The 25,284-nt window shown below is 39.9% G+C and overlaps 1 protein-coding gene across 4 annotated transcripts; it reads right to left on the reverse strand.

Moving 5' to 3' along the window:
- C5H5orf22 (chromosome 5 C5orf22 homolog) lies at positions 1–25,272 on the reverse strand. 4 transcript variants are annotated; one of them, XM_054684428.2, is made up of 10 exons: positions 25,064–25,266; positions 23,113–23,258; positions 21,637–21,786; positions 18,841–19,270; positions 16,525–16,587; positions 16,142–16,263; positions 11,822–11,888; positions 8,850–9,047; positions 6,066–6,205; positions 1–2,026 (listed from the first exon to the last, which is right to left on the reverse strand). In XM_054684428.2, the coding sequence occupies exons 1-10, from the start codon at positions 25,142–25,144 to the stop codon at positions 1,897–1,899; spliced, it is 1,527 nt and encodes a 508-aa protein (XP_054540403.1). In that variant the 5' UTR covers positions 25,145–25,266; the 3' UTR covers positions 1–1,896. The 4 variants fall into 4 exon arrangements, with proteins under 4 accessions (XP_054540403.1, XP_054540404.1, XP_063667442.1 ...); XM_054684429.2 differs by having other exon boundaries at positions 23,205–23,258; positions 25,064–25,248; XM_063811372.1 differs by lacking the exon at positions 8,850–9,047 and having other exon boundaries at positions 23,205–23,258; positions 25,064–25,272.
- Between the last annotated feature and the right edge of the window lie 12 nt (positions 25,273–25,284).

Genomic DNA, 25,284 nt, shown 5'->3' on the forward strand with positions numbered 1-25,284 from the left:
TAAAAGAAATGGATGCTTTTATTCAACCTGAGTTAAAACCACAATGAATCATATCAGAGTTCATGGGAATCATAATAAATGACTAGTAAACCACTCACAAAATCAAAGCTATCAATATACTAAGATCACACACATTAATTAGTGCTATAGTTCAAAACATACCCTTTAACTTATTTAGCACACAAAATAATCATAAAAGTAATGTCTATAAGCTCTAACCAAACATTTAAAAAATTAAAAATAGCACAATTCTACAATTCTGATTTTACCAAGAAAATAAACCTTTTTTGGCACATATTATCCTATGAAAATGGAAAGCTGAGTCAGGCTGCTCTGCTTTTCACAGCACAAATAAGCATTCATGCTATCAGACTTGGGAAATTAACTCGTTGACAAAAATTCACTGGAAAATAGAATCCTTGGAAAAATGGGGTCAGGTGCCATCCACTGAGAGGCAATGATAATGTGTGTCCTTGGTTATTAGCACAAAGTTAGGCAGCACACTATAATTTTAGCTACATGCAACTCTATAGGAACACATGTGGGTAAGGCCTGAAAGTTACAAGCAAGAGTGAAAAGAACTGCTGTGTTGGGACTGAGGAATGATGGGTGTTTTTCTTTAAATGTCATTTCACCTTTTAAAGGAAAATAAATCAAGTAGGTAGGTAAAAATTACTGAACTAAAGAGATACTAAAGATCAGAAGACTGGCCAATTGAGAAAATCAAGTTTCATGATTAAGAGTGACTCAGGAAGGATGTCTTAGTTATGAGGGGGGTGGTGGAAGACAGTTTATATCTTTGGGTATTTATGGCAGGTCAGAATTAAAGATTTAACTTTTTCCCTTACTCTTTACATAAAAAGCTGGTTTATCTGAAAAAAGTATCAATCTAGACTTGCCAATAAAGTGGCACTTAGGCACTATATTATTGATATCTACAACGACCTCCTGGAGGCACAAAAGACCCTGAAGGGCTTTTTTGATCAGCAAAACAAAAACAGAAAAGCAAAAAACAGTTAATTTTTGTTTGGTCAAGTTTACTCAACCAGACCACCTTGATACCAACAATGCTGGAGAGCATTTGGCAAGAGCAGGGCCACAATGCCAAATTCCTTGGAAAGGTAGACTTCCTATGATACTTTCATGGATTGGCAAATTTGTGGGGTTTTTTTGGTAGTAGCTTTTGAGAATGTTAGTTTCTGGCTGGGGCAGTGACTCACACCTGTAATCCCAGCACTTCGGGAGGTGAAGGCAGGTGGATTGCTTGTGCCCAGGAGTTTGAGACCAGCCTGGGTAACATGGTGAGACCCCATCTCTATTTTTATAAAATTAAAAAAAAAAAAAAGAGAGAGAATGTTACTTTCCTATAAAGCCATGATACCCTAAGTACTAAGACATGTCGGTTGTTGTCCTTTCCTTCATAACATTTCTCATAACCTGTAATTTACTTCTCATCTGTCTCCCCTAAAAGGGCAGGGGCCTTGTCTATTCTGTTCATTACCATATACCCAGCACTTAATAATGTCTGGTACATGTAAGTGTTCAATAAATATTAGTTGAATGAATAAATGAAGTATGAATGAATCTCATACAGCCCAATAGACCTGGGGGAAAAGTGAAAAAAAAAAAAAAAAAAGCAAATAACAAAACCCTAAAAAATACTTAAGGAAGACAGATAAGCAACAGTTCTATCAGTTGGGGTTATTAGACTTGATGCCAAAAAATTTACCATCATTCCACAACTGACAATGGTTGTTTAGAGATTCAAAATATCTGAAGGATTTCAACTGAAAGTTAATATAAAACAGTGTTCTCTGGAAGACTCATTTACAAATAAGTTAATTAAAGGCCTGTTACTAAACCAAGATACAACAGGAGCCTAATGTTTTGTTTGTTTCAAGATGGAGGAGACTCTGCTGCATACACTTGGAGGTCTAGATTTCCATAGAGGGCACGTAGCATATTGAGGACCTTTTCTTGAATAGTGTCAACTTGGTCAGAAGGACAGTAATCATCCAGACTTGACCTAGAACCAAGAGAAAGAGAAAGAAGAAAAATACACATAGGATAAAATCATACTGTGAGGAAAAGCTGCCTGTGTTCATTTCAATGTAAAACAGAAATTAAGGTGTGCTGAATTTTGGATTAATATCACTTGAAAGCTAGTAAAGGTTTACTCCATGTTAGGCACCTTACATAAATTACGTTCTTTAATTTTCACAGCAACTCTATGAAATAGGCACAATTACTATCCCTTTAAAGAAATCTGAAAGAGATTAACCTGTGCAAGGTGACATGCGGTGTGCACCTTAATGCTTGATTGCTAGACCACTGTTTGCCTGAAAGTGAGATGTTGCTTGGGAATACAGGGGCTTATTATCTTAGCGATGGGACATCTTTTATTATGTGTGTGCTAGGGCTAGAAATGATGAGGGTCGAGGTTTTCCAACTGATAAAAGGATCCTATTTCTAAAAATGATTTGTTAACTACAAAATTATAAAGGATCCATGGCTTGGTCCAAAATGAAATGTGGCGATGTGCTGGTGTTGGATTTACTTTCCTAGGCAGTAGGAAGCAGAAAAGAGCAAAGTAGGTTGGGGAAGATATCTGTATTTTGGGAGTCTTTCCAGAACTTACCAACTGCAACCTGAGTTGCACTGGGCAGTTACAATGCTGCTGCCAGTTACAACTGGATTAACCAGTGTCTCCTGGTTCCGGATAAGGGTGAATAAAGCCTTCTAGAGGACAGAGTGAGAAGAGCAGCACAGAAATCTTTATAGAAGGAACTGGAATTAGTTATCTGGCCTACTCCTTAGTACAAGTATTTCAAACCTAAAGAGATAATCTGTAAGACCACTGATAAACTCATTTTATGCTCTAGTGACCAGGTTATTTTTGTGGCTTGATGCGAAAATTTAAGACACATAAATAATAAAGAGAAACTTTATTTTTTATTTTTTTTTTTGAGACAGAGTCTCGCTTTGTTGCCCAGGCTGGAGTGCAGTGGTGCAATATCGGCTCACTGCAATCTCCGCCTTCTGGGTTCAAGCGATTCTTCTGCCTCAGCCTCCTGGGTAGCTGGGATTACAGATGCCTGCCACCATGCCTGGCTAATTTATATATTTTTAGTAGAGACGGGGTTTCACCATGTTAGCCAAGCTGGTCTTGAACTCCTGAACTCAGGTGATCCGCCCACCTTGGCCTCCCAAAATGCTGGGATTATAGGGGTGAGCCACCACGTCTAGCTTGAGAAACTTTATTAAATAGTAACATATACATATGGAAAAAGGCCTATTTTATTTTTTGAGACAAGAGCTTCCTGTTGTTCAGTGGCATGATCATGGCTGATTGCAGCCTCAACCTCCTGGGCTCAAGCAGTCCACCCACCTTGGCATCCCAAAGTGCTGGGGTTACAGGTGTAAGCCACTATGCTCAGCAAGACCTACTTTAAAGTGTCATATGTAAAAACTCAATTTATAAGTCTTAACAAATAAAGGGTACTGCAATACTTTTGGAAAGATTTTTGACTTCTTTTTTTTGAGACAGGGTCTCATTTTGTCACTCAGGCTGGAGTGCAGTGGTGTGATCTTGGCTCACTGCAGCCTCAGCTCCACAAGTAGCTGGGACGATAGGCACATGCCATCATGCCTAGGCTAATTTTTTGTGTTCTTTTGTAGAGACAGGGTTTTGCCATGTTGCCCAGGCTGGTCTCAAACTCCTGAGCTCAAGCGATCCACCCACCTCCAACTCCCAAAATGCCAGGATTACAGGTGTGAGGCCACTGTGCCTGGCCAATTTTTGACTTCTTTAAACACTATTAGAGTGGTTCTTGATGGGAGCTACTCCCATGAGGGTGTTTTGAAAATCTCTTAGTACATTTTTGATTGACACAATGAATAGGGGATGCTATTGACATTTAGGGGACTGGGATAAGAGGGCTGGGCTGCTACAGGGCTTGCAACAGGCAGGATCATCCTGCAATATGAATAGTTGTCCTGTGTCTTGAATATTTTCAAAGTCTACTGAGTACTCATGTAAGTGAAAAAGTGATTTTTAATTTTTTGAGCCTATGATATAGTTTGGCTGTGTCCCCACCCAAATCTCATCTTGAATTGTATCTCCCATAATTCCCATTGCAGTGGGAGGGACCTGGTGGGAGATAATTGAATCATGGCAGTGGTTTCCCCCATACTGTTCTTGTGGTAGTGAGTAAGTCTCATGAGATCTGAGGGTTTTATAAGGAGAACCTCTTTTGCTTGGTTCTCATTGTCTTTGCCTGCTGCCATCCATGTAAGACACGACTTGCTCCTCATCTTCCGCCATGATTGTGAGGCTTCCCCAGCCACGTGGAACTATAAGTCCAATGAAACCTCTTTCTTTTGTATATTGCCCAGTCTCAGGTATGTCTTTATCAGCAGTGTGAACACAGACTAATACAGCCTAGAACTGAACACTTGTTTATATATAAAAGTATTTTTAAAAAATGCTTAAATATGAACTAAATTTTCCAGGAATGCAACTACTCTGTCAATTGGGGAAAGACTGGACTTTAACTGCAGATCCTTATGAAGAGGCTGTTCAATGACTGAAAAAATGTCATTATGGCAGTGCTGTTCATGGCATCTGGTCAACACATGGTATCTGTTTGCATGTGTAACTGCTACATTTACATCACGTAGTATAACTGCTACAGTACATTTTTAACTGCATCTCTTAAATATGTGAGTCTAGTTTGGCATTTTAATATATTCTATTACCAATTACTTTAATTCCTCCTATGTGTATAGGTATTATGTGTATAGTAGGTTACATTACCTATATATAATGTATATTATGAATATTATCTATATATATTTAAATTATATATAGGTAGGTTACATGAGATTTCAGAATGATAAAAGGATATTACAAAATGTTTGTCATGAATTACATATTATTAGCCTGAGTACTTAAAGTACTTACTTTAGAATCTCATACTTCCATACAAAACCAGCCCAAAAATTAACACAGGAAAGCATTATTAAATTGTTATAACTATTCAGCAATTATATTCAAATTTAAAACATGGCAGCAGCTAAATAATTGGTAGACACAGAAATGAGAATTCTTGTGTTCATCTGAATATTACCAATGTCAAAGACAAGATAACAGTAACTACGTTGTTTGCGTATCATCACTAATAGGGAAGAGAAAGGGCCAGGCACAGTGGCTCATGCCTGTAAGCTCAGCATTTTGGGAGGCTGAGGCGAGCGCATCACCTGAGGTCGGGAGTTCGAGACCAGCATGACCAACATGGAGAAGCCCCGTCTCTATGAAAAATACAAAATTAGCCAAGCGTGGTGGCACATCCTCGTAATCCCAGCTACTCTGGAGACTGAGGCAGGAGAACTGCTTGAACCTGGGAGGCAGAGGTTGCGGTGAGCCGAGATCGTGCCATTGTACTCCAACCTGGGCAACAAGAGCGAAACTCCATCTCAAAAAAAAAAAAGAAAAGAAAAGAAAAAAAAAAACAGGGAAGAGAAAATACAACATCTAAATTTTGAGCTGAGTAGGTAAAAAAAAAATTTGTATTATTTTATTAGTAATCATATTTACCTACAGAGATTGTATTAGTTTCCTACTGCTGCTATAAAAAATCATCACAAACTTAGTAGCTTAAAGCAACACTAATTTATTATATAGTTTTGGAGGTCAGAAGTCCTAAAATAAAGGTGCTGACAAGGCTGCATTCTTTTTGTAAGATCCCAGGGATAATCTGTCCCCTGGCCTTTTCTAGCTTCTAAAGGCTGCCTGTGTTCCTTAGCTTGTGGCCTCCACCTTCAAAGCCCGAAGTGTAGAATTTTCCAATCACTCTCTCTGATTCTGACCCTCCTGCCTTTCTCTTCTAATGACCCTTGTGATTAAATTGGGCCCACCTGATAAATCCAGGATAATCTCATCTCAAAATCCTCAAGTTAATCACACTGTGAATTTCCTTTTGCCATATAATGTAACATATTCACAGGTTCCAGAGATTAGGATGTGCACATCTCTGATTTGCCATTATTCTGCCGAACACACTTACCTTGCAATTGTCACAAGAGTAGGATTTGGTAAATTTTTCAGTAAATAATGCACAGATTGAATAAGACACTCTATTTCTTGTTCTGTGCTGATATGGTGAGGAAGTTCTGAATAATCGCAGGTTAAACCAGCCTGGTGAACCTGAAAATAAGACAATTAAAAATTACACTGTATGACAGTTGTTTTTATAAGCTTCTTTAATCATTAATGGCCTTATTGACAAATCTTTACTTTTACTGATACATAAAAGAGTGCATATTTTCAGGGTACATGTGATAATTTAATACATTCATAATAGCATATAAAGATCAAATCAGGGTAACTGGGATATCCAACACCTTAAATATGAAAAACTTTTAATTTTTAATATTTTTATGCATTGGGATTATTTTTTCCCTAACAGTTTCTATGTCATAAAAGTTATCTGCTCTCTGAAGTGTTGGTAGAACTCGCCTATATGCCTGTCTGGGCCAGATGCCTCTTTTTAGAATAATTCTTTAACTACTTCTTTATTTTACGATTATTGGGCTTGGGTCAATTTTGGTAATTCACATTTTCTATCAAATTATCCATTTCATCTAGATTCTAAAAAGTTGAAGCCAGGCGTGGTAGCTCATGCCTGTAATCCCAGCACTTTGGGAGGCTGAGACAGGCGGATCACGTGAGGTCGGGAGTTGGAGACCAGCCTGACCAACATGGAGAAAACCCGTCTCTACTAAAAATATAAAATTAGCCGGGCGTGGTGGCACATGCCTATAATCCCAGCTTCTCCTGCTAAGGCAGGAGAATCACTTGAACATGGGAGGCAGAGGTTACAGTGAGCCAAGATCGTGCCATTGCACTCCAGCCTGGGCAACAAGAGTGAAACTCCGTCTCAAAAAAAAAAAAAAAAAAAAAAAAAAAAAATTGTACATATTCTTATCTCATTTTTAACACATTATTTTACTTACTTTTTAAATATTAATATGTGCACCTAGTACTACATTCAAAGCTTTGAGAGGATACAAGAGAAAATATTTATCCTACTTTATTTAACCAAACTGTTTTCTTGTGTATCCTTTATGTATAACCATAAGCTACTGCTATCTACCTATGTGTTTTAAATTTGAATGGAATATGTTCTAGTCTTAGCACTAAACTAAACTTGCCTGAAAGTTAGAAGTGGCTCACATGCTACCATTCTGCAACCTTAACTTTAATGTTTTGAAAACTGGAAATTAACTATGTCATAGTTTTGCCTAGAGTACACAAGTGCAAAGTATGAAAAAACACACTAATCAACTATTTTATTGGAGGCTTTGGATACACATCAACAATTTAACTGGCAATGATCAGTCAGTATGATAAAAGGATGAATTCTGGATGTTCATTTTGCCAAAATGATAAAAACTATTTAGCGTTCTATCTCTGCAGCTGTAGGGCACATCATAATGGATTACACAATCTGTGACTGGGCCCTAGCCATTCCCTGCCCCCCAAAAAACATCAAACCCACCCAACGAAAAAAACCCAGATGCAATGTAATGATTAAAGCAGACCTGCCTGCAGACATATTTGATAATATTGTATGAATTCAAAGCATTTTCTTTCTCTCTTTAAATTTGACACAAAGTCTCACTCTGTTGCCCAGGCTGGAGTCCAATGGCAGGATCTCAACTCATTGTAACCACCCAGGCTCAAGCAATCCTCCTGCCGCAGCCTCTCAAGTAGCTGGGACTACAGGTGTGCACCACCACACCTGGCTAATTTTTGTATTTTTTGTAGAGACGGGGTTTTGCCATGTTGCCCAGGCTGGTCTCAAATTCCTGGGCTCAAGCAATTTACCTGCCTTGGCCTCCCAAAGTGCTGGGATCACAGGTATGAGCCACTGCTCCCGGCCTCTAAACATTTTCAAACCTTAAGTATCTTAAAACGATCTTCTTAATTACCATTTTTAAAAAGTGTAAGTCTTGGAAGTGTTTATTCAGGGCAATTTGAATGTATGCTCCCAGGGGAAAAAAAAAAAGTTAAAACAAAAAAGTTTAAGTCTTGGATTTGCTTAGGTTTCACCAAAATATTCTTTTGCTTTGCTCATTATATGGTTTGGCTGTATCTCCACCCAAATCTCACCTTGAATTGTAACTCCCACAATTTCCACGTGTCATGGGAGAAACCTGGTAGGAGGTGATTGTGGGGGTGGGTCTTTCCTGCACTGTTCTCATGATAGCGAATGAGTATCAGGAGATCTGATGGTTTTATTTATTTTACTTTTTTTGAGACAGAGTTTCACTCCTTTTGCCCAGGCTGGAGTACAATGGCATGATCTTGGCTCACCGCAAACTCCACCTCCTGGGTTCAAGCGATTCTCTTGCCTCAGCCTCCCGAGTAGCTGGGATTACAGGGATGCGCCACCACGCCCGGCTAATTTTGTATTGTTCATAGAGATGGGGTTTCTCCCTGCTGGTCAGGCTGGTCTCGAACTCCCGATCTCAGTGATCTGCTCGCTTCGGCCTCCCAAAATGCTGGGATTACAGATGTGAGCCACTATGCCCAGCTGGAGATCTGATGGTTTTAAAAACACAAGTCTCGCTGCACAAGCTCTCTCTTCTTGTCTGCTGCCATGTGAGATGTGCCTTTCACCTTCTGCCATGATTGTGAGGCCTCTCCAGCCATGTGGAACACTAAGTCCATTAAATCTCTTTCTTTTGTAAATTGCCCAGTCTTGGGTATGTCTTTATCAGCAGCGTGAAAACAGACTAATACAGTAAATTGGTACCAGTAGAGTGAAGCACTGTTGAAAAGATACCTGAAAATGTGGAAGCAACTTTGGAACTGGCAGAGGTTGGAACAGTTTGGAGGGCTCAGAAGAAGGCAGGGAAATGTTGGACAGTTTGGAACTTCCTAGAGACTTGTTGAATGGCTTGGACCAAAATGCTGATAATGACATGGACAATGAAATCCAGGCTGAGGTGGTCTCAGATGGAGATGAAGAACTTGCTGGGAACTGGAACAAAGGTGACTCTTGTTATATTTTAGCAGAGACTGGTGGCATTTTGCCCCTGCCCTAGAGATGTGTGGAACTTTGAAGTTGAGAGATGATTTAGCATATCTGGTGGAAGAAACTGCCAAGCAGCAAAGCATTCAAGAGGTGACTTGGGTGCTGTTAAAGGCATCCAGTTTTTTTTTTTTTTTTGAAATGGAGTCTCGCTCTGTCACCCAAGCTGGAGTGCAGTGGTACCATCTCGGCTCACTGCAGCCTTTGCCTCTCAGGTTCAAGCGATTCTCTGCCTTATCCTCCTGAGTAGCTAGGATTACAGGTGTGCACTGCCACACCCAGCTAAGTTTTGTATTTTTAGTAGAGACGGGGTTTCAACACGTTGGCCAGGTTGGTCTTGAACTCCTGGCCTCAAATGATCCGCCAGCCTTGGCCTCCCAAAGTGCTGGGATTATAGGCGTGAACCACTGTGCCTGGCCAAGGCATTCAGTTTTAAGAGAGAAACAGGGCATAAAAGTTTGGAAAATTTGCAGCCTGACAATGTTAAAGAAAAGAAAATTCCATTTTTTGAGGAGAAATTCAAGCTGGCTGCAGAAATTTGCATAAGTAACAAGGAGCCAAATGTTAATCCCCAAGACAATAGGGAAAATGTATCTGGGGCATGTCAGAGACCTTTGCGGTAGCCCCTCCCATCACAGGCCTGAAGATTTAGGAGGAAAAACTTGTTTCATGGGCAGGGCCCAGGGTCCCAGTGCTGTGTACAGCCTAGGGACTTGGTGTCCTGTGTCTCAGCCATTCCAACCATGGCTAAAAGGGACCAACATAGAGCTCGGGCTGTGGTTTCAGAGGATGGCCTTGGCAGCTTCCGTGTGGTGTTGATCAAGCCTGCGAGTGCACAGAAGTCAAGAATTGAGGTTTGGGAACCTCTGCCCAGATTTCAGAAGATGTATGGAAACACCTGGATGCCCAGGCAGAAGTTTGCTGCAGGGGCAGGGCCCTCATGGAGAACCCCTGCTAGGGCAGTGTGGAAGGGAAATGTGGGGTCGGATCCCCACTGAGAGTCCCTAGGGGCACTGCCTAGTGGAGCTGTGAGAAGAGGGCCACTGTCCGTCCTCCAGATCCCAGAATGGTAGATCCACTGACAGCTTGTACCGTGTGCCTGGAAAAGCTGCAGACACTCAACACCAGCTCATGAAAGCAGCCAGGAGGGAGGTTGTATCCTGCAAAGCCACAGGGGCGGAACTGCCCAAGACAATGCGAACCCACCTTGTGCATCAGGGTGACCTGGATGTGAGACATGGAGTCAAAGACGATCGTTTTGGAGCTTTAAGATTTGACTGCCCCGACGGACTTCAGACTTGCATTGCCCCTTTGGGCCAATTCCTCCCATTTAGAACGGCTGTATTTACCCAATTCTTGTACACCCATTGTATCTAGGAAGTAACTAACTTGCTTTTGATTTTACAGGCTCATAGGTGGAAGGGACTTGCCTTGTCTCAGATGAGATGTTGGACTGTGGACTTTTGAGTTAATGCTGAAATGAGTTAAGACTTTGAGGGACTGTTGGGAAGGCAGGATTGGTTTTGAAATTCGAGAACAGGAGATTTGGGAGGGGCTAAGGGTGGAATGATATGGTGTGGCTGTGTCCCCATCCAAATCTCATCTTGAATTGTAACCCCCACAATTCCCACGTCGTGGGAGGAAGCCGATGGGAGGTGATTGAATTGTAGGGGTGGGTCTTTCCTGTGCTGTTCTCATGATAGTGAATGAGTCTCACGAGATCTCACGGTTTTAAAAACAAAAGTCTCCCTGCACAAGCTCTCTCTCTTGTCTGCCACCATGTGAGACATGCCTTTCACCTTCCGCCATGACTATGAGGCCTCCCCAATCATATGGAACTGTAAGTCCATTAAATCTCTTTTGTAAATTGACCAGTCTCAGGTATGTCTTTATCAGCAGTGTGAAAATAGACATCTCTTATTTTAAAGAGTACCAGCAAATTCTTATAAATTCAATCAATACTTAAATCAATACTTCAACTTTAGTCAAACACAGCGGTCTGACTGTATTCCATAAGTAAATAAAATATGCAAACCCAGCTTACTGAAGTAAGAGAAAGACCACACTAAGAGGAAGGAGACTTGGAAGTCTTAGCCCTGGCATCAAATCTGAGAAAAGTCACTTGAACATTTTAAGCTATAGCTTTCTCATCTCAAGTACCAGGTCAAATGGGAAAATATATGCTTCAAAGACTGCAAAATGATATACAAATAAATTATGACTAAAAGTATCTTTGGCCATAGCATTCAGATCCCTGTTGACAAACAGCTAACACATTTAAAATGTGCTAGTCACAGCTCTCTCTTTTTTCTTTGTCTTGTGGTTTTTACAAACGGAAAAGTTTTTAAATAGGGAGGAAAAGAAGGCAGGCAAAAGGCAGTATAAATACTCGTCAATAAAAAATGGACCATTTTAGAAATTGTGTACTTTTCTTTTGTCTGGTGAAGAGAGATCTGACCACAGACACAATTACAAAAAACACACAGGACTTTTGCTTCATACGTAAAATTGAGAAAAAAAAGTTTTTCCTGGAAGACTTTTCCAGGAAAACAGTATTCTGTTTCAATGTATGTATTTTTTTCACTCATTTCTTTTCTTAATAATTGTTCAGACTTCACAGGAACACAAACAAAAATGAACCACTTTAACAAAAAGCAAATTCTTCTACCCAGAAAATTGTCTTTACAAAGGGTCAATTTTACACGTTAATATAAAATATTTACCATTTCATAGTCTGGTACTTCCATCCGTTTTTTCAAACTCTGTACAAGGGGAACTAGTGATTCCATTCTGGAAAAAAGCCATCCCACTCAATTAAACATCACAACCACCACAACTAAAATGACAATAGCAAATGATACATTATACTAACATTTACCATAATAACATGCTTCATATGGCACTTGGGAAATAAAAGATAAAGCTGTTCAAATATCTTAAAATATTAAGAAATAAATGTTTCCTGTTTTCTTACCCAAAAGATTACAGATTGTGTTAAAGACTAAAAGTGAGCATTCAAGAAAATGAGATTTCTTCTTCAAAAATGGGAAGTTCTACTGACTTTAAAAATTATTTTGAAGCCAGGTGCGGTGGCTCATGCCTATAATCCCAGCACTTTGGGAGGCCGAGGCGGGCGGATCACTTGAAGTCAGGAGTTCGAGACCAGCCTGGCCAACGTGGTGAAACCCTGTCTTGACTAAAAATACAAAATTAGCCGGGTGTGGTGGTGCATGCCTGTAATCCCAGCTATTCGGGAGGCTGAGGCAGAAGAATTGCTTGAACCCGGGAGGCGGAGGTTGCAGTGAGCTGAGGCCGCACCATTGCACTCCAGCCGGGGTGACAAGAGTGAAACTGTCTCAAAAAAAAAAAAAAAAATTATTTTGATTAGCAAGAAAACTAAGTGTTTTTAGCATGCTGTGATGAAAAAAGGCTGTTTCCTGAAAGCTAAAAAAAAAAAAAAAAAATTAAGGACATGTTTATTTGTACATACAATTATTATTACTATTGAGACAGGATCTCGCTACCACCCAGGCTACAGGGCAGTGGTGTGATCATGGCTCACTGCAGCCTCGAACTCCTGGGCTTAAGGAATCTCCCACTTCAGCCTCCCGAGTAGCTGGGACTATAAGTGAACACCACCACACCCAACTAATTTTAAAATCTTTTTGTAGAGATAGGGTCTTGCTATGTTGCCCAGACTGGTCTTAAACTCTTGGCCTCAAGTAACCCTTCCACCTTAGCCTCCCAAGTGTTGGGATTTTACAGGTGTGAACCCAGGCCTAGCCAGTAAATACAATTATAATCGGAAAAATCCTACATCATCTGATATAACATTGATGCATTTTTTTTTTTTTTTTGAGACAGAGTCTCACTCTGTTGCCCAGGCTGGAGTGCAGTGGCACGATCTCGGCTCACTGCAAGCTCCGCCTTCCAGGTTCACGCCATTCTCCTGCCTCAGCCTCCCAAGTAGCTGGGACTACAGGTGCCCGCCACCACGCCTGGCTAATTTTTTGTATTTTTTAGTAGAGATGGGGTTTCACCGTGTTAGCCAGGATGGTTTCGACCTCCTGACCTCATGATCCGCCCGCCTTGGCCTCCCAAAGTGCTGGGATTACAGGCATGAGCCATCGCACCCGGCCACATTGATGCTTTTAAGGTATTAAATTTAGGTGGACCTTTTGGAAGCTCTGATTGGCTAATGCTTCTAGTGTTTTAATTCCTCCTCTACAAATATTCACGAATTTGCTGAGAGTAAAAAAAGAAAGAAAAAAGGAGGCATGGAGGCCTGCCTGCTTGCCCACTTGTCCTGTTACTTTTTCCTTTTAATTAATGACATTTTCTAGGCTTCTGGACCCTAACCACCCACCTCACTTCCCTAGACATAGTGAAGCCTCCATGCCGAGGGTCTGGCTCTTTAGGGTCATGGTTGATTTGGGGAGACTTTTCTTTCAGTGTCATCTACTTTTCCTTTATGCTATTTTTTTCTCCCTTCAATACCAAGCACAGTCTAAACTCACTACTGTTGCAGTCTCATCATATCTTCAAGTCTGTGATAGAACTCTCTGCTGGTGATGAGGAGCTAACTGGGCATGCTCAGTAGGCAGAGTGGGTTTCAGTGGAAGTCTGTGGGCTGGACTTAGGATTCCAAGGTTTCCAGGCCTATTTTGTTGTTGTTGAAGTTTTAAACTTAGCTTGAGACTTCATGAAATAACAAAATAATAGGTATTTTTCAGTATTTCTAGGAAGACTCCTGTCCTGTGACTTATTTTTCTATCTCCCTCTTCTATCATTTCAAAAAACAGGGAATCATCTTAGAAACCTATACTAAAGAGGAGAAAGCATTAACTGATTTTTTTTTCTTTCTTTTTTTGAGACAGGGTCTCCCTCTGTCACCCAGGCTGGAGAACAGTGGTGCGATCTCAGCTCACTGCAGCCTTGACCTCCCAGGCTCAAGTGATCCTCCCACCTCAGCCTCCCAAGTAGCTGGGGCCGCAGGCGCATGCCACCATGCCTGGCTAATTTTTTTTATTTTTTTGTAGAGACAGGATTTCACCATGTCACCCAGGCTGGTCTCGAACTCCTGAGCTCAGGCGATCTGCCCACCTTGGCCTCCCAAAGTGCTCAGATTACAGAGGTGAGCCACCACGCCCGGCCATTAACTGATGTTAAAGTGCCTAATCAATACTTACTGATGTGATTAATATTACTGTGAATTATTCTTCCACATCACTGCTTTGTTAGTGTCAATAATTAAAGCTTTATGATGTTTACATTTTAGGGATGTTTCTGAATATTTTAAGTAAAAATTACAATGAGTATTTTGAATAGATAATACGTGCACATAGCAAAAGAAGTAATTTCTCACTCATATACTTCATCATTTAGCCATAGAATTCCTCTCCCCAGAGGCAACCACTGTTTCAGCTTTTTCCATATTCTTCTAGAGATCTGCTGAATTATTTTTAATAACCAAAACATGACAAATCTTAGTGGCTGCTCATGCTCTGGCCTAAAGTACTATTGATTCTAATTTCCCGTTTTATCTTGCTACCTTACAACTGATTTTCTTTTGTTTACACCAGAGAGAATAATATGACAGTTGGTGGGAGATTAGTTTTAAAATAAGCTAGTTCTGGTTTTCCTATGCTCATGGGGACAAAAAGTTTGTTTGATGGTTTTATTTTAGTTTTCTGGCTGTTTGAGATTACATGATTTAAGAATTATTTTAGAGAAAAATCACTGTAATATTTATGTCAATATTCTTTCACTCCAGCTTCAATACTAAAGGCTTTCACTCAAAAAGAACTTCTCTCTCCATTCTTTCAAGGTAATATGAACAGTCAGTCAAATAAATTACCTGATGGAGAATCTAGCCTTCAAATACTGCTCCTTCACGTCAAGAGATTGAAAATACCCTTCCACTTGTGTTTGGGTTTTCCTTAAAAGAAGCTAAGTTTTTGCATTTTTTTTTTTTTTTTTTTTTGAGACGGAGTCTCAAAAAAAAGTTCAGTCTCCACAGGCTGGAGTGCAGTGATGCAATCTCAGCTCACTGCAAGCTCCACCTCCTGGATTCACGCCATTCTCCTGCCTCAGTCTCCCGAGTAGCTGGGACTACAGGCGCCCACCACCATGCCCGGCTAATTTTTTTTTTTTTTTGTATTTTTAGTAGAGACTGGGTTTCTCTGTGTTGGCCAGGATGGTCTCGATCTCCTAACCTCGTGATCCGCCCGCCTCAGCCTCCCAAAGTGCTGGGATTTACAGGCGTGAGCCACCACGCCCAGCCAAGTTTTCACATTGTAATTTACTTGTCAAGTAATTTACTTTTCTGTTGTTAGGTTAGTATTTTTTTCTTGTTCTACTTAGAACAGGGAATGCCTATGTACTACTCATCTTTAATTCTCTTTAAGACTTGTATAGTATCTCATATTTAGGGGCAGCTACCATACAAAGACTAAAAACATGCCCACTTACTATGTGACTTGGGGCAATTTACTTAACCTTGGTTTCCTCATCTATAAAATTGACATAATAATAATAAAACCATAAGACTGTTGTAAGGAGTACATGAGATAAGGCAAGGAAAAATTTTAGATAAAGGGTACACAGAAAACGCTCAATAATGTCTACTATTGTTAGTAAATGTGTTGAAATACTAATTCTTTTTTTTCTCTCTTTTTTGAGACAAGTCTCTGTCACCCAGGGTAGAGTGCAGTGGCATGATCACAGCCCACTACAGCCTCAAACTCCTTGGCCCAAGCAATCCTCCCATTTCAGCCTCCCAAGTAGCTGGGAGCAGTGGCTGTAGTGGCTACAGGTAGGTGCCACCATATCTGGCTAATTAAAAAACATTTTTTTAGAGACAGGGTCTTGTTACATTACCCAGGCTGGTCTGGAACTCCTGGCCTCAAGTGATCCTCTCCTGCCTCAGTGTCCCAAGTAGCTGAATACTACTTTTTTAAAAGCAATGTATCTTGCAAATTTAGGAACATATCTAGGACTGAAAGTTAGTAGAGTTGGGGGAAAAAAATGTTTGAGAGTCTTACCCAGGGTTTGAGGCCCATCTCTGTACCGTTTCTTCATCATCACCATCACACAAATCAGCGAAAGTGGCTTCTAAATCCTCTAATTGATGAATTCGAGTATCAACAATATCTACCAAATCTTCCTTTAAATACATTGAAAAGCTGAGATTATATAGTTATTCTTTCAAAAAACAAGCAACATCCCATTATAAAAAAAACTTGGCTCTATTAGTTAAAACATAATTTTCAAGTACTAACCATGGGCTTCGCCAATACACACACACACACACACACACACACACACACACACTTTGAGCAGTCTTTGAGATCACTGTGGTAATTTGCAAGATAATATTAGTTATATGATAAGTGAATAAAACCCCAAAGAAACAAATGGAGGATACCTCTGTTAGGTTGGTGCCAGGTTTCTTAAATTGGTACAGCTCTTGTAAGATTTTGTACTCTTCCTGGAAAACAAAACAAAAAATCCACATACCAGAAAAAAAAAAGTTAAAATTTTTTAATGATATGCTTTAAGGAAGAGACAACCTTCCTTGTGATACAAGAACATCTTAGATAATTATTTAAAGGTATGTATGGGAGAATCAGGCAAAATGTATACTTTAGATTTTTATTGTAATAATTTTATTGTAAATATTGTAAAATTTTGTTTTATTGTAAATATCACTTCTTCAAGGCAACTCTATCCAGCTGGGCATGGTAATACTATGTAAAAATTACCTAAGGAAGCATACTTGGTGGCTAATGGGTCACGAGATGAAAATATTTTAAATATTCCGCTATATAAACGCCATGTCCTAGGATCTAAACAGACTTAGCTGTTTACAGGAAATATACATATCTTTAATAACAACAACAAAGAACTCCCTATGTTCACTTTGCAGCCATTTCTCTAACAACAGAAGAGAACTCTGAAGTACAAAGGCAATACTGGAGGTAGAATGTCAAAGACATAGAACCTCGGTCAGGAGGCACCACACAAGGGGAGAAAGAGGCTTGCTATACAAACTTTGTAGGATAATGTTTCCCCTTGTTTAGCACAGCTACATGGATCCATTATATAGGTGGGTACACCTGGCCCCAGTAATCCTATTTAGGAGTATTCTCAGGAAGAGGTTATACCTAAGGGCTAAAATTCATTAAGCACAATGTTGTGGCATATCTTCAGTGCTTTATTCATTATAACAATCCTGAGTTGGGTATATTATTCTGATTTGATACTTGAAGAAACTATGGGTCAGAAAGGTTAAGTAATTTTCCTAAGATCATATAGCTAATAAGCAGTAGAGGTAACAACAGAACTTAACTCCCCTAACTTTTGAACATGTTTCTTTTTTATGAGATGGGGTCTCGCTGTCACCCAGGCTGGAGTGCAGGGGTACGATCACAACTCACTGCAGCCTTGACTTCCCAGGCTCAAGTGATCCTCCCATCTCAGCCTCCTGAGTAGCTGGACCACAGGCACGTGCCACTATGCCTGGCTAGATTAAAAAAAAATTTTTTTTTTTAATAGAGATGGGGTCTTGCTACGTTGCCTACGCTGTTCTCAAACTCCTTGGCTCAAGTGGTCCTCCTGCTTTGGCCTCCCAAAGTGCTGAGATTATACGCATGAGCCACCATGCCCAGCCTGAACATGCTCTTAAAAAAAAAAAAAAGATGAACATCTGTCTCTCCTAATGATATTTAAAAAATTGGTACTAAATAATAAAGTGTAATATATGCTTTTTAAAAACTCCATTGTACCAAAGGGTATTTAGGCTATACAAATCCTTGTGTTCCCAGGTTTCCTGATAGCACTCTAAAAGGAATAACTGTCACTGAATTTCTTATGTAACCTTCTAGAAACTTTCATTACAAATATTTATTACAAATATTTAGGTGAGTAATCAGGCACATCACTGTTTAAGGAATAATCTGTTACACAGGATTTATATATAGAATATCGCTGGAAAGATATACAAGAAACTGATCACAGTATTTGTTTCTGAAGCAAAGAACTGAGGGAATGGGGATAAGAGAGTGCTGTTTTTCAATGTACACTTGTCCCTTGGTATCCGTGGGGGATTGGTTCTGGGATCTCCTGTGGATACCAAAATCTGTGGATGCTCAAGTCCCTGACATAAAATAGTGTAGTATTTGCATATAACATATACATACCCTCTCATATACTTTAAGTTATCTCTAAATTACTTGTGGTATCTAATACAGTGTAAATCCTACGTAAATAGTTGTTATACTGTATTGTTTTTTATTTGTATTATTTTTTACTCTTGTATTGTTATTTCTAGTTGTTTTTTATTTTTTCTGAATATTTCCTATCTGTGGCTGGTTAAATCCAGGGATACAGAACCCACGGATACAGAGGGCTGACTGTATATACCTGTACTGTATGACTTAATTTTTATCCATCACCCATGTATACATTACCCCAATTAATAAATGCAAAATAATGAATACTATCTACAGCAGGAGTTGGCAATCCACAGCCTATAGCCTGTTTGTGTATGGCCCTCAAGTTAAGAATGGTATATACAACTTTAAAAGGTTTAGAAAACAACAGAAAAGGGTATTAGTAGAGAATGTGAACCCCAAAGCCTAAAATAATTGCTAGCTGGCTGTTTAAAGAGTTTGCTGGTTCCTCATCTAGAGAAAAGCCATACAATTCTCAAGATCTATGTGTTAAAAATACAATTATTTACCTGAGTGAACATTTCTTTGAAGGGATTCTTGACTGAAAAAAAATCCAAGTCAATATCTAAAACAAATGCCTTCCCTTTCTTCAAAATTTCCAGAATTTCCCCAGTGCTGGCAGCAGTCTGGCATTCCTGATTTTCAGAAGAACGTGAACATGATGGTTCTAGGCAAGTCTGGTCACTTCTCTGTGTTGCTGTGTCCTTTTCCAGTCCTTCTGAAGAAGAGTCACAGTTAGTAGAGGCAGTGTTTTCCGAATCTTCCAGGGCTAGCTTTGGTTTCTTAGCAGAAGACACTGCATCGTTTTCTTCTTGATTGTTACAGAGTTTATAAGGTTTTACCATAATTACATCCAATTGTAAAGGTTTTTGGTTCTCTAGCTGGTCTTCAGGTACATACAGACCATCACTTAGGAAGTAATGATCTGTACTTGTAACCCTGAATCAGAGGAAAAAACGATTTTTAAGAAGAATGGGCAAATCAGTTGACATTTCACTATGGTATGGCAGAAATATAAGAACGGACCTATTTGACAAAAACTGAGAGCAGTCTCTAGTATTTATACTTCCTGTTCTTCTGTAGAAATAGCATTCCTCAAATGCTTAGCCGGACACACAGCTGCCCCATATAAAGACTACATTTCAGTCTGCCTTGCAGCCTGGTGTGGCCATGTGATTAAATTCAGGCCAGTGGTTGTGAATGGAAGAAAATCATACAGAGCTTTGCTCTCCTGTTGTTCCCTGCTGACTGGCATATGAACACAGAGGTGGCAAGCCACCCTGGACTATAAGGACAAGGGCAATATTCTAGAGATGGTGGTGCAAAAAGGTAGAAGGAACTAGGGTTCCCCAAACTCTAGAGCTGCCACATAGGCCTGGACTGTGTATAGTGAATTCTAATATAAGAATAAACTCTCTTGTTTAAGCCAGTGTTCCTTTGTTCTCTCTCATACCAGCTGAATCTTTATCCAAAAAATCATTGAAGAGAAAAGTTTCATCTGGAAATAATTTCTCTTAATAGAAACTCCCCCTGACATATTTTAGAGCTTTGTTAATTTCTATATAACCATAATATTTTCAATATGAAAGGTGACTTGGTAAATACTTCAAACAGTGAAGCCAAATACTTCTTCTAGAGGCATGCCTTACCCACCTAAAATCATGGTTAATATTTATTTCCCACTTGACCTCTCCCAGCATACACAGCTATAAACTGTAAAAGCTATTTTCCAAGAATAGATTAATGACATAGTAAAACTAATGTCCAAGCTTATTAAAACTGTACAACCCTAAGATGAGGCTGTATCCCCCAACCTAAATTAATATTCTTTTTAATAACAGCAGTTTTCCCATGTTCCTATCATACAAACATGCAAGTATTTGTCAAACTGCACACCAACATGTATATGTGTCTCTTCCATACATTTTTACTTGCAGGATTAACCAAAGTCATGAATCAAAATCTTCCAAAATTGTTAATCACACATGGAGTTTCAAATGTCTGTGTCAGATTGCTGAAAATTATTTGATTTTGTAGGTTAAATCAGGCCTACTCACTGAAGTACTCAATAAAAACCCTACTACTATTTCACATATACCAGTAGTATGTACAATATTTATATGCTGAGTCTTATTTCTTTTGAATTATATCTGAAATAAATACAATTTTCATATATCACAACAAAGCTATTTGTGCAAATGACAAGATTATATACTACAAAAGTTAATTGTATCATTAAGAATAAATTAGAAATAAAGTATCATTTTCAATGAGGAAGACTATCTGATTTTCAACGTATTACCATTTCACTCCATTATCCTTAAGGTTCTAGAAAGTTATGGCTATACTGTTTAAAATATTTATCCCATCACAAGAGAATTTTAAAGTCAAGAAGATATTGATATTTCTGAAAGTATTATAGTATCACAAGATACACAAAACATTGTTAAATAGCTTATACAATAAAAACAGTTGCATATTTATCTCAAGTCAGAGAATACTGTAATTTACTTTAGGTTAAGTACTTATCTGAAACTAATTATATTATAAAGAAAATTAAAGCCCCAAATCTACTTATTCAGCAGTTGGATTTATAAAAAAATCAAAGTGAGATAATTTTGCCCTTTCACTGCTAATTATTGTTTTTTTTTTTTGTTTGTTTTTTGTTTTGTTTTTGAGACAGAGTCTCGCTCTGTTGCCCAGGCTGGAGTACAGTGGCATGATCTCAGCTCACCGCAAGCTCCATCTCCTGGGTTCACACCATTCTCCTGCCTCAGCCTCCTGAGTAGCTGGGACTACAGGCGCCTGCCACCACGCCCAGCTAATTTGTTTTTGTATTTTTAGTAGAGACGGGGTTTCACCATGTTAGCCAGGATGATCTCGATCTCTTGACCTCGTCTTCTGCACACCTTGGCCTCCCAAAGTGCTGGGATTACAGGCGTGAGCCACTGCGGCAAATTCAGCAGACAACAGTTATATTGACAGGAAACAGTAAAATGTACTACTGAATATATAAATCTATAAGATACTTCAATGGTTTAAGGAGTTAATCACCAATGAAGCCCAAATTCCAGAGGATAATGATTACATTCAAAATCTAATTTGACCAGCAACTAAATATAAATGGTACATGAAGAATATCAAGAGACTTAAAAGTTTGTTCTTCGTGTTTTGAGAACTCTTTGGAGAAGTCGAGGCTTAATCTGACCCTATTTGTGTGCAGAGACTTATGAAGTTATTATAGGAATCCAAAATAAGATAGAAACATTCAATCACTTCCATATTCACAAATATGAGGAAATTACCTGATTGTTGTGGTAGAAGTGTCTTTGCCTACTAAAAAGTGGTGCCTGCCCTCTCTGATTTGCTGAGCCCATGTGGGATGAAACCATATTACATGTGAAAAATGGCCAGCATAAACTGCAGGCATAATCCAATTTTCAATACTTAATTCTCTGGAAAAGAAACATAGAGACAACATTAAAACTTTTATTTTTTATTTTTTCCCAAGTGTAATTTTATCCACAACATTTTAAGACCACAGGTCTCAAAGTGTGGTCCCTAGAGTGGTTCCTGAGACTTTTTCAGGGACATCACTATTACAAAACTATTTTCATGAAAATACTAAGGTATTATTTCCTGTTTTCATTTACTGACATTTGCAAAGATGGTGCAAAGGCACTGGTGGGTTGATGTTCCAACATTAATTAAGGCAGCAGCACCAAACTGTTAGTAGTTACTATATTCTTCATTACCAACCACTGCCAAAATAAATAAATAAATAAATATAAAAGTTTCATTCGAGAACATCTTGATTTTATTAAATTTCCATCCTGAGTATACATTTTTAAATATTATGTGTGGCAAAATGAGAAATGCATAGAAAGCTCTCCTGCTACATAGTTTGAAGCATAACAGTTGTCTCAAGGAAAAGCACTTGTGATTGAACTTCGAGGTGAACACCATTTATCTTGAAAGGAGTGGTCAAGAAACTATGGTTATTCACACTTGATACTGAATTGCTGAATTCTACATTTCAAATAAGCTTTAATAAACTACTACTTTTCAAGTTTTGGCGCACTATCAAATAATATTCACAATTATCTGAAAAGGCTATCAAAATATTCTTTCCTTTTCCAATTACATGCCCGTGAAAGCCTAAATCTTCATCATATATTTCAACCAAAACAACATATGGCAATGGACTAAATGCAGAAATAGACGTGAGAATCCAATGGTCTCTATAAAGGCAAATATTAAAAGGATTAAACATTGGCTAGGCTGTTTCTGTAAACAAAGTTTTTTTGGTTTGTTTCTTTTAAGAGATGGGGTCTGGTTATGTTGCCCAGTCTGGAGTGCAGCAGCTATCCACAGGCTTTGATCACAGCCTGGAACTGCTGGCCTCAAGTGATCTTCCCACCTTAGCTTCCTGAGTAGCTGGGACTACAGGCTCATCCACCATGCCCAGATTGTAAATAAAGCTTTATTGGAACACAGCTACTGTCATTTTTTACACAGTGCCTGTGATTGCTTTCGCACTACAAAGGCAAAGATTAATAGTTGCAACAGAGACCATATAGCCAGCAAACCTAAAATATTTGCTAATCTGGCTCTTTAAGAAAGTTGTCAACACTTGTTCTAAATAAAATGAAAAAGACAAAAAGACAAACAAAAAACCCCCAAACCCATGAGTTTAGCAAAGTCTATTTCCTATAATTGCTTGTTATCTACTGCAAATTGTACTTCAAACACAAAAGACCATGAATAAAATCACATATTACCCAAAGAGTGTTTCCTTATCAAACACGGTGTCTGCTGGCATATTCACAGGAATAAGGAGGTCTGGATGTGAGTCGAAATGTAAAAAACTTACATTACTGGCAGGAAGATGCTTTGAGCCTATGGCCCGGTATATAAAGGGTAGAACCTGTAAAAGACACAGGCACACAATAAGAATTAACACTGAAACCACGAGCACACACTCAACTGCAGACTGAAAAACAATGCTAAATAATGCACATAATTGAAAGCATACTATGTTGCTGTAAAGTGGAAAAACATAAAATTTGTTTACTGTAGATGGTGCAGGTGATAATCTCAAGCATTACTTTGTCCTCAGAACTTCCAACCTGCATCTCCAGCTGCCTTCCTGCTGCCCCCTTGAACTCAACAGGTCATGTGGGGAAACAGACCAGGACTGGGGCTCAGGAACAAACTACCGCTTAATGCCTGTTCTAACATTAACTAGGTGTTCAAGGTACCCTAGGTCTCAAAGTATTCTTTTTTTTTCCTTTAAAAAGGGATAGGGTCTTGTCAGTTGCCCAGCCTGGAAAGCAGTGGTGTGATCATGGCTCACTGCAGCCTTGGACTCCTGGGTTCACGCGATCCTCCCACCTCAGTCTCCTGAGTAGCTGGGATTACAGGCACGCACCACTAAGCCCAGCTAATTTTTTCACTTCTATTTTTGTAGAGATGGGATTTCGCTCTGCTGTCCAGGCTGGTTAGGGTCTTTTTGGTACCTTTAGAATGGTGGGGTTGGGCTAGGTGGTCTGTAAAGGCCATTTCTCCTCTTACATCTTCTCTAATTCTAGGTTTAATACCTAATTTGAAAGCACCGTCTAACCTAGGCTTTCTCATTCTCTCAAGGTCATAGACACTATATCCAGGTCCTGAGAAACCTATCTTCCTCTTCTATTAGCTGTCACCATCAGTAAATCCCTCTTCTTTTTTAACATCCAGAGAACTGCCTCCCATCCCAAGCCTACTGATGCTACTTTAAAACATATTTATTAGATCCATGGGTCTCCTTTGTTGACTTGGAAAAGTCTAGATTAAGACACCAATTTGGCTACTGTAAATCAGCATGGCCATAAACATGGAAACCCCTTTTAGTGTTTATCTATGCAGGGCACCGTGTTAAATTTTTTTTTTTTTTTTACGCAATATGGGCCGTGCGCAGTAGCTCACGCCTGCAATCCCAGCACTTTGGGAGGCCGGCGGGGGCCGATCACGTGAGGTCAGACGTTCAGACCATCCTGGCTAACGTGGCGAAGCCCCGTCTCTACTAAAAATACAAAAATTAGCTGGGTACGGTGCTGCATGCCTGTGGTCCCAGCTACTCAGGAGGCTGAGGCAGAAGAATCGCTCGAACCCAGGAGGCGGAGGTTGCAGCGAGCCGAGATCGCGCCACTGCACTCCAGTCTGGGTAACAGAGAGAGACTCCGTCTCAAAAAAGAAAAAAAAAAAAAAAGATTTTTAAACACAGTATGCACACAATAATACTCCTAAGAGCCCTGTGAGTCCTACGATTACTGTCCCCATTTCAGATCAGAGCCCACGTTCCAAGCATAAAGCCTCCCATCTAAACAGCAGGGCTGTGGTAGCGATTCCAGGAGACACTTGGAAGCCAGAGTTAACTGCAGGTTAAGGACACAGGGCTCTGCAGCCAGACTGTCCGGTTTCGAATCCCGATGCCACCTTTTGTTTGGTTCTGGGATTTGGGGGCAAACCGAGGTAAATAAGTTGCCCCGACTCGTAGGAAGCGCCCATAAATGTCAGTTCTCATTCTTCCTAGTTAGCTGTTTTGGGGTCCTCTCCACAACAACGGAATAGGGCAGTTTAACTCTGGTTAACTCTCTGGCCTCCGATGCTAAGGTTGCGCCCTCTGCTTGGCCCTCTGAGCGTCAGGGCTTCCGCTGATTCTGCCCCAGAGCCCTGTTGCCGTCCGCTCACCTCCTGATGATCCTCCACCACCCACACTGGGAGCTTGGGGTAACGCCGGAGACCAGCGCGCCCTCCCGCGGAGTCACTCATGTTTTTGCGCCCGTCAGTTTTGCAGTAAAGCGGTGGCAGCTGGAGAAGACCCGGGAAAGCCGGCGCCTCAACCCGGCCAGCGCTCTCCGGGCGGAAGCGCTCCCTCACCCGGTTGCGTTTTCGGATTGGAGGACGTGGGG

Source organism: Pan troglodytes, chromosome 4 (genome assembly GCF_028858775.2).
Source record: "Pan troglodytes isolate AG18354 chromosome 4, NHGRI_mPanTro3-v2.0_pri, whole genome shotgun sequence".
Classification (NCBI taxonomy): Eukaryota; Metazoa; Chordata; class Mammalia; order Primates; family Hominidae; genus Pan; species Pan troglodytes.

Excerpts from the sequence above, each read along its gene's own strand:
- C5H5orf22 (XM_054684428.2), bottom strand. The coding sequence starts at position 25,144 with ATGAGTGACTCCGCGGGAGGGCGCGCTGGTCTCCGGCGTTACCCCAAG. Across the intron at positions 16,264-16,524 it reads CTGGCACCAACCTAACAGAG|GAAGATTTGGTAGATATTGT; the intron begins GTATCCTCCATT and ends ATGTATTTAAAG. Across the intron at positions 6,206-8,849 it reads AGTTGCTTCCACATTTTCAG|GTTCACCAGGCTGGTTTAAC; the intron begins GTATCTTTTCAA and ends TCTTATTTTCAG.